The sequence below is a fragment of the Gobio gobio genome, assembly GCF_949357685.1.
Source record: "Gobio gobio genome assembly, chromosome: 15".
In the NCBI taxonomy this organism is placed as follows: Eukaryota; Metazoa; Chordata; class Actinopteri; order Cypriniformes; family Gobionidae; genus Gobio; species Gobio gobio.
This window is the reverse complement of record NC_137108.1, coordinates 40,142,317-40,155,866: the sequence shown is the minus strand read 5'-3', so window position 1 is coordinate 40,155,866 and position 13,550 is coordinate 40,142,317. Positions and strand designations below refer to the sequence as shown.

The following is a 13,550-nucleotide window of genomic DNA, read 5'->3' as shown; positions in this document are numbered from 1 at the left end:
GTTCAATGAGTAAAGTTACCACCATCATTTTGACCAGTTTAATTTGAAGAAATATGGGAATGAACTCCATATCAAAGCTTGAAACGCATAGCAAAAATAAATAAATATATAAATAAAACGGCGCATTGCTGTTATTGTTAACCAAAACTATTAAAACTAGTTTTCGTTCATTGAAATAAAGCTGAAATAAGGTAGGCCTAATATAAGTAATATTAGATGAAAAATGAAAATTAGAAATGTAGTAAAATTAGATAAATAGTATTTGATTGAAACACTAACTGAAATAATATAAGTTTAAATTAAGTAGGCCTACTAAAATTATTAACACGGAAATAACACGGAAATAAAATAAAAAATAGAGATGTAAAAAACTTTTACAAATTTGACTTTAATAAAATCGACAAAAGCACATACAAAATTACTCAAACTAAATAAAAATAAATAAAAAAGATGATGGTATAGCACTGATGCAGTGGGAAACATCTTTGTAAAAAAGGTGTCACTTTTTTACTTTGGGCATTTCATAATAAAAATAGGGATTATTCTGCAATGGATGAATGAAATCAAATTTTTACTTCACAGATAACTGTTATTTGTAGACTAGAAAAAAGCTCTATTGTCCTATCATAAAACACTATGTGTGAGTTAGAACATATTTGTTTAATTATTATTATTATTCACACTATTTAAAGCTGTAGCGACTATAGAGATCTATGTGTAGGCTACAACATACAAGACCTAATGGAGAGAGTCATGGTTTATCAAATTGGGACAGAACAGCAAAAAAAAAAACATTTTAAATAAAGAAAAACAATTATTTTAAAAAAAATTGTTTCGTTGTCTTTAGTCATTTTCAGATCCCAAAAAAAGATGTGTTGTTTATAGCGCATTATTAAAACTGTGTTTTTTAAAGAGACAATTGTATTATATTCCAAATTTAGAGACAAAAGAGACAAAATTTGCAAATAGTCACTTTTTATATGATTAGAAATGTATTTATAATAGCGCTTCAATGCCACTATATCAACGACTTATATTTCCTGAAAATTATTTGATTTTTTTTAAACAGTTTAAGTTTATTGACAGTTCTCTTCCCGTCACCCCGCCCCCTTATACGTGCCATGCGCGATGACGCCATCAGCGGCCGTCAGACAGATTCGACGAAAGCTCACGGAAGATGCAAAAGAAAAAGGACCCGCTGGTAAGTTTCAAGAAAAGGCATTATTCCTTTTTCCGAGAACCGTTGCCGGCTTCATAGCGCTCTAAAATACCCACTGCGAGGCTCAGACAAAGCCCGTTTGTTTAGACATTATTCCACACGATGTTCAGTGTGGATGTATGCCATGAAACACAGCTAAAACACAATTAGAAACCCGCTGGTGTGATTTAAACATTAGCCGAAAGCTTGTTGTCGCCGCTCGCGCTCGGCGAGCGACCGTCATTCAAATTAACGGCTTCAACAGAAAGCAACGTACACCGGCTAGAAAAGCGACTAGAGAAGGTTTAATGTCAGCCGTCATGTGCTGTGCTGTCATTCTCCTACCAAAATAACCAATTTACCGTGCCTCGCGTGACATGTATTAGTGTTATAGATGAATTCAGTAGGTTTCACTTAGGCGCATTTGCGGCTGAGGACAGTTGAAACTTTAGTTGAGAGCGAGAATAAGTGATACATCCAACCTTTGTAGTGTGTATGGATTGAATTGGTTTATTCTGGTCGTATAAAACATATATCTTGGAGTAGAACATTGAAAAATGTAGATTTGAAGCAAACCATCCGGTTTTGTCGGACGCACACTTTGTTACACCCTGTCAAACGTGTCTTTGTTTTTTTCAGCTGTTATCTAACGTTACAGTTATATCTGTTATCGGCAAACAAACAAACAAACAGAAAAGGGTAGGAACTATTGTATTCATTCGATAAACAGGCCTCAGAGTAACCTTATAAGCGTCACATGAGTTGTAAACTGCACCCCAGCCAACCCGCTGTCGTTCTCTGGCTAATGCAGTGTTAAAGTTCATTGCCACTGTGTGGTGTGCTTGACTAGAGGTTTTTACAAGCACGGCTGCGCCAATGACAACAAACATGGAGTAACTGGGGTGTCAGAGTCCAGTTCATCCCTCGTGCTCTGGCATAGGGAAAGCATACATGTAGGCTGTGTCCTGAAACCTAGTGAGAGGCCTACCTAGACAGCATGTTTGGGCATTGTAGGCAAGTTCATGATTTTGAAACGCTTGATCAGATAAAATAAAGGAAGTCAATGAGGGTTTTCTCGCTGTCATTGCATGCAAAACGTTTCTTTGTAGTTTGCTGACATGCATGTCTGATAAATAGCATTGTTGCCCGACACATCACGTTAGAGTGTCAACATATTTTTCTGTCTTTTCTTTGTTATAGGGAGTTTTCTGATGTGCCTGCAGTGAAATAGAAAACCAGTGTAGTGTCACGTGGCTAGTTAATGTGAGCCACTAGTTATAATAATAGGAACTTTCTTTATATCCGTAGAGAGATTGGTTTTTAACAATAACAAAATAAACAGACCTTATGTGCAGACTGAGATGCAGACAAATACAATGATATATTGTGATTTTTGTTCTCAAATTATTAAAATTAAAATATATATATTTTTGAGCTTGAGAAATGTTGTATAAGCACACACTCTTGTTTCTAAGTGTGGTTAGAGACTATTAAACTCGTATTGAACAAAAGTGTTTGGCACAGTTTTAATCACAAACCACCAGTCATATCGCTAGTTGAAATTACCCCATGATTTACTCACCCTCAAGCCATCCTAGGTGTATATGACATTCTTCTTTCAGACGAATACAATAAGAGTTATATTAAAAATGTCCTGGCAAATCCAAAGCTTTATAATGGCAGTGAATGGCAGCCCAAAATTTGAAGCCTAAAAAAGTGCATCCATCCATTATAAAAGTAATCCCCATGGCTCTGGGGGGTTCATACAGGCCTTGTAAAAAAACAATGGTTTTTGTAAGAAAAATATCCTTATTTAACACATTATAAAGAAAGTTAAATATCTAGCTGCCGGCGGACATGCCTTCCATATTCAACTTACGGAAAAAAACGTAACTGGCGCGATGATGACGTCGGACTTTAATTGTGACATATTATGCATATTAATGCATGTGTTGTAGTGTTTTTTTTTTAAAGTCCCTGTAAAGACATTGAATAGGGCGAGTACTTGCGTAACCGTGGTTTCTGAAAAGAGGGCGGTCACTGTTGCGCTCTACAGCCTGAAGTAATACCCAATAGTTCTGTGCAATGCTGATCATTACAGAATCATATGTTTGTGTATGGTTGATGAGGTGAGGGAGAGTTTAGTGGGTGTCTGACGATTTGCCCCTTGGATGATGAGTAGGGTATATTTGCTCTTTTCATGTGTGTGTTATGGGATTTGCGTGTGTGAAGAGGACCGCCTCATTCCACTGGATTTCCCTCTCTGCTGCTGCTTCCCTGTCCTCTGTTTCTCTGTTTTTCACTGCACTTGTGGACTGACATCTCTCTGCTATCTAATAGTTCCAGAGAGCCTCCGCCTGCAGGCACTATCAGGACAGCCAGAGGAAGATTATAAACTGCTCTATGTCCCAGCAGCCCCTGCTCCATCTATATATAACTGTGCAGTGCATTTAACTTCCTGTGAAGCTCCCATTAGCTTTAGGTGACAGATTGAAGATTGACGTTCAAATTCAGAACAAAAGTTTTTGTGAAATCAATTAGGAAGTAAGGCAGTTGGTAGCATGTGTTTCAGTATATCGTTGTGATGCAATCCTGAACGTTTTAGTTTGGTATTTTCACAAGTGGAATCAATCTTTCGATTTCCCACCACTGAGCAGCCAGTGCTTGGATATTTGGTCCCTTGTTTACCTTGGTTTTGGAGAAAAAAAGATTTTCTTTCTCTGTGGGAAGCTCTGTTCTTGTTTCAACAACACTCTTCTCAGAGAGGACTTTCAAAGTTAACAATAGTGCTTTTTGTTTTCGCTGAAATGTATGATCTCTGAGCCCGGACTTATTCCATTGTAAATGATAATCTTTTATTTGTACATATCCTGAATTCAACTCCTGCTTTGTAAACAGGGAATCAAGGTATTACTCCTTTTAATTTGGTCACTAACACCACAAACAGACCTCTATCTTAGGTTATGTTTTATTTAGCATTAGTTGCACTTACTAAGGCGTTATTACCATTGTTCATACTTATTAGGAGTAATATTTACTAGTAATACTATCATATATCGCATTTCTTTTTCTCATAATACTCCATCAGTTCTAAAAGGAGGGCTCAATCAATTTCATTCCAACCCTTTATCACTTTTTTTCTTCTGTGAAACACAAAATCATTTTTTTTTATGACGACTGAGTTCTATTATATGAATAGAAAACATTTTTATTTATGTTCCACTGAAGAAAGAAAGTCATACATGTAAAGGACCTTTCACACCGGACGCGTTACGGAAAAGCGAATATTTTGTGTGTGAATAGTTTGCGTCAAAACCATTCACATCAGCAGCGACACGAATTTGCGACATCTGTGATGTTTCAGAGCTCCAACATTCCAAAACATTCGCGGCGACAGCTGAGAAAACACGGACACTTCCTCATTCAGTGAAGACGAGCATTAAATTTTTTTTTAAAAGACCGAAAAGAAGGTTTTGGGTTCACTCAGTCTTAAAAGAACAGAGTCTGAAGGGGAGTATGCTTATCTTATACAGGAGCTAAAACTTTATCTCGGCCGGTTCCGCACTTGCTTTCAAATGTCCGTGGGACAATTTGAGGAGCTCCTCCAGAGACAGTAGCACCGCATCTGACGAGACAAACACACACTTCAGGAATCAATCGATCTGGAGCAGCTATGCTTCCAGCTATGTTTCCAGTTGAGTCACAATGTAAACATTTAAGTGCCACAGTCGTACTGATGGAAACACATTCACTTTCCAGTCGCGGACACAATTAGGTTTAACGTACAAAAAAATCGACATGTTTGAACTCAAAAGGTTATGTTATCGTTGTCTGTAGTCTACAGCGACTTGCACGTACTCCACAGGCTGTAATCTTGTGAGAAATGCGATACCTGGCAAAGGTTAATGTTGATTGAATAGCTAATGACATCAACTGGACATTTTGTCACTTGTTTCCTTGTATGTTATTGGTTTAAGCCTTTTCTGTCGCTGCGAGAGTTTAAAAAAATCGACAACGAAGCGTTCGGTGTGGAAGCATTCATTACACCGACAGCTGATAAAAAAATAAAACCATCGCACAAAATATTCACATTATTCATATTGGGACATTGACAGCTTCACTTTTCTACAATAGAAGAGAGTGAATGTGCGTCATCCATATTTCTTTTACAGTCTATGGAGCAAATACAAATTAAAATTGAAATAGGTAATTCAAATATATATATATTTTTTTTAGCAATTAGAAAAAATATCATCATGATAATTTATATACACCATATAACAATATTTAGTTTTATTAATAAACAATATTTAGCTACAAAAGTGTTTTTATCAAAATATTTCAATGTATGTAAACGTTTTTTGCCAAGTTAATCAAAATGTAGAATTTTAAATATCATTAAAACAAAATTTAATATCTTTTTTTTTTTTCTATTTAAAGGGTAACTAAACCCTAAACCAACTTTTTTTAGTTAATGATCTGTAATACTGGGGCTTTATTAATGCTGTTCATTGATTCGAGTAAATGTTTTGACATTTGAGTATAAAGTGTTTTAATTCTATAAAATATGGTGTAAAACCGCCAAAGTGCTGCCCTCTTAAGGTTGAACGGTGGCTACTGCAGTTGAATTTTCCTATTGGACGTTGTGGTACATCGTGACGTAGGATGGTACCTCCAACGGCTCACTATCCGCGCCCCTGGCACGAGCTCACCACGCCCTCAGAAATGTTTCCCCCAATCACACGATGAGAACGGCTTTACTCCAGTATGAACTGTCATATTACATGAAGTGGAAACATTATGAATGAAACTCACTTGACACATGCTTTAACATTGTATTGAAGAAAATACGGTTAAATAATGAAGTTGTCAGTACACGTCAGGCTTTTCTTGCGATATTATTGCCGCCCGTCATGTGTACAGATAATTTTCATACATGAGACGCGCTTTCAAACACGCAAGTGGTTGCCGCGGACGCAGATAGATTAGGTCGGTTCTCTTGCGCGGCTGCTTCACTAGCATCGTCTGCATCGGGAGTTAACGCAGTTTGAGCAGCGGCTCGCATTGATAAGGCTCCGGGTTTATGTCTACAGACAATCCACCCTCCTCCACTTCAGGTCAAGGTAGGAGAAATGACCGCTCTGTTGCAAAGCTGGCGTCACTCCAGTCATTCTCCATCTTTGCGACTCGCGAGTCTGACAGCTGTCAATCAACCCGTCACTGCGGGTCTCAGGTGCACACCCTCCGCTCAGCCCCGCCCTCGGTTCGTCCCCTCTGTGTCCGCCGGGCTCTGCCCACTTTTCCAGCATTTTTTGAAAATTGCCAGTGGGTGGAGTTAAGCTCTGAGCAGGGGTTTAGTTACCCTTTAAAATGTTATTAAATAGGGTTTTTGCCAGGAAATAGCCAAATATGGTGTTAAAAAAGTGTTCATGGTGTTGGTTTATTTTTTATTATTCATGGTATTCGATATATTTTAAATGTATCGCCCAATCCGACTTCTGTTCAGTTCTGTACATGGCAAGAGAGAAACAAATTCTGTGCTCTATCTCTCTATCTCTCTATCTCTCTCACTCACTCACTCACTCACTCATAGATACGTGTACAACACTTTTTGCACAAACAAAAGAACTCAAATTATTGAAATGTACTGAGTAACAATGTGGACTGACCTTCAACACACAACACAACGCAAGGGATAAAGGTCTCCCCACCCCTCGACTTTTGACTATCAAAATTCCAAGAATTTCCATAAACAAAGATGAAAATCGAAGAAATAGAGGTGTGACCATTCAAAGACAATTTTGTGCGTATTTGTATTCTGGTTTGTTTAGGAGCATTGTGTAAGGCTCAGCTTGTCAGATGGAATATGAAAAGTAAGGTTTGTTAAGGGCATGGCTGAGGGCAGGACACTTTTATTAGTGTTTCTAGTGAACTGCGTTTTTCCTTCTCCTTTTTGCGTACAATGCATTTCTTAACAGATTCTTTTCATACCACATAGGTAAGCTCCTACCCTAGAACTGTTTAAAAGGTGAAGAGAGGTTGATTGGAGAGAGTGCGGTTTCAACACTGTGGAGGCTCTGCAAGAGTGAACGTGACCTTGTGCCTCTCAGCGGACTGCAGACGATCAGTCTCGATCATCTAATGGAGAACGCTGAGAGAGCAGTTTGTTCTGTGTCTGCATGGCCTTGAACCTGCGCTTGTCCCAATTCTGTCAGAGGGAGAACTAGGCACAGTTTGTAATTGAGACCCAGATAGGGGGCCCTGGGAGACGCAAAAACAATTAAAGTTTGGTTTGTTTATTTATTTATTTTCGATTTGTGTCACCAGCTGAGTGAGAAGATAAATGGCTTATCTTGCTTTCAATATCACACTTGTTAGTAACTGATTTAGAGTTTTACTATTAAAACATGATATAATTGGAGAGAGAATCTGTCAGTCAAATTGCGCATCTTAGTTATAATAGAGCCACGTCATATTCCTGATATAGGTTAGAGGACACTGAGATATTGTTGAGCTATTATTAGATCTCTAAAAATGTTAAAGGTTGTTCCAACCCTGTTATTTTCTTTATTCTTTTTTCGAAACACAAGAGGAGTGGAATGTCAGAGGTTCTGTTTTTCATACAAAGAAAGTGGATGGACAAAATGTACCAGAAAAGTAGTCCATAATTTCTGAAACTATACATTCGCAAGGAACTCATTTGCATTTGTTGTCTCGCCTGCGTTTTTCTCGCCTACATTACAAATTACAAAACAGAATAGATAATAGACAAAAAAACACTGTAATAGATCATATTTTCTGCATGTGAAATGCTTTTACATTATTCGTAAACTTGATTTTGAGATAAATTATAAATCAAAACTGCCAAAAGTAATGTTGACAAACGCCAGTGACAACAAACTATGATCAAGTGTCAGGGTGTTTCTGAGAAGGGATGCATTTAATACCAGTTTTTGCACAGTACAAAGATTTACAGTGCCATCTAGGTCTGTCTCTAATGATTATTATGGTAATCGGATACATATTTTTGTAGTAATAAAAATATACCTAAGTGAACATTAATAACCATTAAATAATACATGGGTATAATTACAATGAGGAAATAATAATTGTTTCAAATAAAGTTTAAAAAGCAAGTAATCATATGAAAAACGCTTAAAATGCTTAGGGCCAGATTGACTAAACAGGGCTACTTAGCATGAGAGCACAATTCCATAAAAGCACCGATAGGAGGAGTGGAATGTTCTGCTTGTGATCTACTGACAACGAGCAAATGAAAGAACACAGACGCAGCCGGATCATTTCCATAATGACCAAAACAATCTACCAAGAGCAGTGCAACGGGTGCCAATGGCCTGGTGATTGTTGCTGTTACACATACAGCATGATCAAATCCTAGTTTAATACTGGCCAAAAAAACATTTAATTCAAATGTCCATTTAATCTTCAATATTTGGCCACGTTAGAAATGCTACAGCCACTGTCATATCTTGAACAAAAACATGTGAAACATGTTGAACATCAAAACATGCAAACTCAGAGTGAGGGTTTAAACTTTTATTTTGAAATCATAATGATGAACAACAGTCAGTTAGCATATTTAGAAACATATTGATGTATTTTCCAGTGTTGGCTTAGGTGTAAAAATTATTTACGTTTAGACATGTGCCGGCATACGGTGATACGATATATCACTATAATGAACATGCATGATATTGTTATCGTGGTCACTTCAAAATACCATGCATAATTATTTATTACGAATTATTTCGATTTTTAGAATGCATTTTAAGAATACTTTACCCATGAACAACACCGCTGTATGCTATATCAAAGAGGCACGCACTGATGTAAACAAGCCCAACGCGCATGAGCAGCGCATTGCGGAACGAGTGAAGGATGAAAATGCACATTCACACTCTCTGACAGCAGATGGCGCTGATGAAACAGCAGAAATGCAGCCGTATGGAGTGAATTCTGTGCCATAATTAAACAAACAAATCCAGCATTTTGCAAACAAACGATCTGCTTTGCAAAGGAAAACTCGACTCGCAAACAAACAGAAAGCGATGTGCAGATTACATGCAATTTGTAGGATGGTTTGTATTTATTTGTGAAATATGATATAACTTACTCTCACTCATTTATTATTTTCAAAACACAATACATATATTTGTTACTCCTCTGTGTTTTCGCTCAAACTGACCTTTGTATTTGCACATCGCTTTCTGTTTGTTTGCGAGTCGAGTTTTCCTTTGGAAAGCAGATCGTGTTTGTTTGCAAAATGCTGGATTTGTTTGTTTGATTATGGCACAAAATTCTCTTCATACAGCCGTTTCCCCGGAAACCTCGTAAACAAAGCAGACTCTACAGACTACAAAATGCTACTAAACAGTATTTAAATGTTTCAAACAGCCATTCAGTTTTCTGTATTCGCTATGGTTCAAATACTTAAAGGGATAGTTCACACAAAAATGAAAATAATGTCATTTATTCCTCACTCTCATGCCGTTCGACACCCGTAAGACCTCCGTTTATCTTCGGAAGACAAATTAAGATATTTTTGTTGAAATCGATGGCTGAGAAAGACCTCCATTGGTAGCAATGTAATTTACACTCACAAGACCAATAAAAGGTACTAAAGACGTCGTTACAAAGTCCATCTCATTACAGTGGTTCTACAATAATTTTATGAATCGACGAGAATAGTTTTTGTGCGCAAAAAAAAATCAAAATAACGACTTTATTCAACAAGTGCTTGTCTTCCGCCTGGGCCTTCGATGTGAACTCACGAAGCACCACGGCGTTTGGGCATCCAGGAAATGCACACTTTAGCCCCGTTTTGACCACTACGCCCAGACCTAAAGCACGATGTTGAATTCAACAGCTTAGATACGGCGCGTCTTCCTCTGCTTGTAAACAAAGCTCCTCGCTGCCAGGTCATGTGTCAGAACGTTGGCTCTACATCATATTCTCGCGCATGCGTCGTGGTGCTTCGTGAGTTCACGTCAAAGGCCCAGACGGAAGACAAGAACTTGTTGAATAAAGTCGTTATTTTGATTTTCTTTTTTTTTCGCACAAAAAACTATTCTTGTCGTTTCATAAAATTATTGTAGAACCACTGTAGTGAGATGGACTTTGTAACGATGTCTTTAGTTCCTTTTATGGGTCTTGTGAGTACAAATTACATTGCTGCCAATGGAGGCCTTTCTGAGCCATCGGATTTCAACAAAAATATCTTAATTTGTGTTCCGAAGATGAACAAAGGTCTTATGGGTGTCGAACGACATGAGGGTAAGTAATTAATGACAGAATTTTCATTTTTGGGTGAACTATCCCTTTAAAATCAAAAGTTGTATTACCGTATTATTTAATGGACCTGAGCTAACATTAACAGTTGTATTTTTTTTTTAACTGAGGTTATCAAAGAATAATAACTTTGTAACAATTGTAGCTATTTACTCTTTGTTAATGTTAGTATTAACTAACATTGACTACTAGTGAGACCTTATTGTAAAGTGAAAGCCTACCTATTGTTCTTTATAATTCTTTTGCACTTTAATCTGTTTGAAACAATTGACTTTATACATTTTTGTGTATTGCTTTATTGTTTTTTAATGTTCAGTTCTTTTTGTCATAAGAAAGTTATCAAGCCTGTTATAGTATGACAACACTGCATTTTGCCTGTTTATTGACACGGGCAAATTGCAATCAAGGATTTTCTTTAAAAATTGAATACTCAAATTGAATCGAGGAATCATGACAGCCCTAGTACCATCATTTTGCAAATTGACCCGTATAGCTCAGAAAGCATTTATTCATTAGTTTAAAGAGTCTGTTCAGAGGTGAGAACGAGGGATTGGTTCATGCAGGTTTAAGCTGTTGCCACTCTTAATTATGGGAATCCGCTCAGGCTCAGACTCACTAGATCTTCAGTAAGATACTTTTTATCTTTACGCTGGACCTGCCGAGTGAAAGTGTAGAAAGAATGATGTGTAACTCTTCAAGATGCTAAGCTGATGTATAAGACGCTGTAAGATTCTTGCTGGATCTGAAGCATAACGTGATACGGACTATAAAAGGTAGCCCTGATTTTCTATTTCTCTTAAGATCTCTTCTCTGTCTTCTTCGCTCTGTCACCCTTTAGAAGGGCATCGTTCAGAATGATACCTGCCAATGACATCTACATTTTATTAATTTATCCAAAGCGACTTGCAATGACATCCATCCGAGGGATAAGTTCATTCTCAGAGACTGTTTAGAATGCGCTCTGAGCATATTGTCTGTCTGGTCTGTTTTGCAGTCGTTTCTTGAAATCTAGTCACAACAGGATTTTGTTTAGATTTGCATTTTGTGCCTAAAAATGTAAACATCCATCTGGGGTGTTTTGTTCTTTCCATTGTAACCTAGTTTGTTTAAAGCATAGCACTCTAGTACAAAGTCTCTGAACATTTAACCTTGGGTAGTTTCGAATGACCCGAGAATATATCTACATTTCATTAACTTAACTTCTATTCATAGTAAACGTAAATCATTGGTCATAGGTAAGTTGAAACTTCCTAAAATTCAAAAACAAGAATGTAATTTGACCCTGGCCACTATTCAAATTACTAATACTCATACTTAAGAAGAAGCGTGTTGTTTTCAAGCAATCCACAAATGCCATAGACTTACACTACCATTCACAACCATTTGGGGTTGGTAAGATTTTTTTATGTTTTTGAATGTAGCCCTTTCTGCACACCAAGGGTACATAATATATATTTGAATATTTTATAAAAGTATTAATAATAATAAAAGAACATACTGATCCTAAACTTTTTCATAGGCAAGTATCATGTTTTCATCAGAATATTTGAAAATGTATTATATTCAGCCTGGATGGTTCTGTTTGTTGTTTGCAATGCATCATCATTTGTATGTTTGTGAGTTTGAGTAGCAGATTTCTGGTTAGTTGACCAGATCAATATGCAGCAAAGTAAATAGGATAGGATATTGCAAGGATGTTCATCAAGTGCTCTTTGTGAGGCTGAACCTGATGTTCATGGCCATCTAGATTTTAATGTCATTCTCTTCCCTAATGCGCTCCAATCCATCTGTTGGGCTACATTATTGCTGTCGGACGATCTTCCTCCAGTTAGACTGCGGCTGTGGCTTGCTCTAATGGGGCTTTTTGGAGCTGAAAGTCTATGCAATTTGTGAAAGTATCAGATGATTCTTAAGGAAGTGACTGGTTGGTCTGGTCAAAATGGCCCATGTGTTTTGCCTAGATTTGTTTATTGTTTCCATGTGCAGCACTGAAGGGGTCAAAGTTTCTTCTGGGCCTGTAATCCTTTTGTACATTGCACTCACGTTTTTATGAGGAGAGATTAGTTTATGATGGCATTAGCTTTGGTAATGCTTTGATGTGGATTACCTCCGAAGTTTGAGCCTTTTTCAATATTTTCTCTGAGATCACATGGGTTATCAATTTTAGATGCTAACATCCTCCTCTTTTGATGTTGTTTTAATCTGTTTAAAATACAATTCTTTTTTTCCCCCAGCTTGCCGAGTATCAACCCCACTGTGAAAATGAGACCATGGTTCCAGTACTGACTTCAAAAAAAGCCAGTGAACTACCTGTGAACGAGGCTGCCTGTACACTGCAGGTATATTCATGCCACACATCTAATCTAAGAGGGACTAAATGTATTAAACTGTTAAAAAAGTATTGAATTATTTGCAATTAGATATTTAGTTAAAGAGAGAGTTCACCCAAAAATGAATATTTGATGTTTATCTGCTTACCCCCAGGGCATCCAAGATATAGGTCACTTTGTTTCTTCAGTAAAACACAAATGAAGATTTTTAACTCTAACCGTTGCAGTCTGTCAGTCTTATAATGCATGTGAATGGTAACAAAATCTATGAGAGTAGAAAATAACAATTACAGACTAATCCAAATTAAACCCTGCGGCTCGTGACCACACATTGATATCTTAAGACAACGAAACAATCGGTTTGTGCGAGAAACCAAACAGTATTTATATATATTTTTTACCTCTAATACACCATGTCCAACTCGCCGCAGTTATGCTATTCATACAACATTATTTAATCATATATTCATCAGAGCAAATGTAATTTTGCTGCAGAATTGTTGAATTATTTGTTTTGACTCGACTCATTCAAGGTTGTTGATTATGAATTAGACTATAAAAAAGATTTGATGACCATATTACAATATTACAGTTGCATATCTCTTCCATGCCACATTGTTTTGAACTATTATGCAATTTAATCAGATGCACAAGGGAGTAGTTCTACACACAACAGTTAGGGCCCTATGATTTCCGCGATCACCGAATCGCGG

At 37.1% G+C, this 13,550-nt stretch overlaps 1 protein-coding gene across 2 annotated transcripts in view; it reads left to right on the top strand.

Moving 5' to 3' along the window:
• Positions 1-1,145: 1,145 nt before the first annotated feature.
• atp2c1 (ATPase secretory pathway Ca2+ transporting 1) overlaps positions 1,146-13,550 on the top strand; it is a 55,062-nt gene continuing 42,657 nt past the window's right edge. Inside the window, exons 1-2 of one of the 2 annotated variants that reach the window (XM_079836106.1) lie at positions 1,146-1,201; positions 12,742-12,846. In XM_079836106.1, the coding sequence (XP_079692232.1) occupies positions 1,178-1,201; positions 12,742-12,846 (129 nt within the window). In that variant the 5' untranslated portion in view covers positions 1,146-1,177. Of the gene's footprint in view, positions 1,202-11,109; positions 11,281-12,741; positions 12,847-13,550 lie in introns of those variants that run through there. The other variant, XM_079836107.1, reaches the window with a different exon arrangement.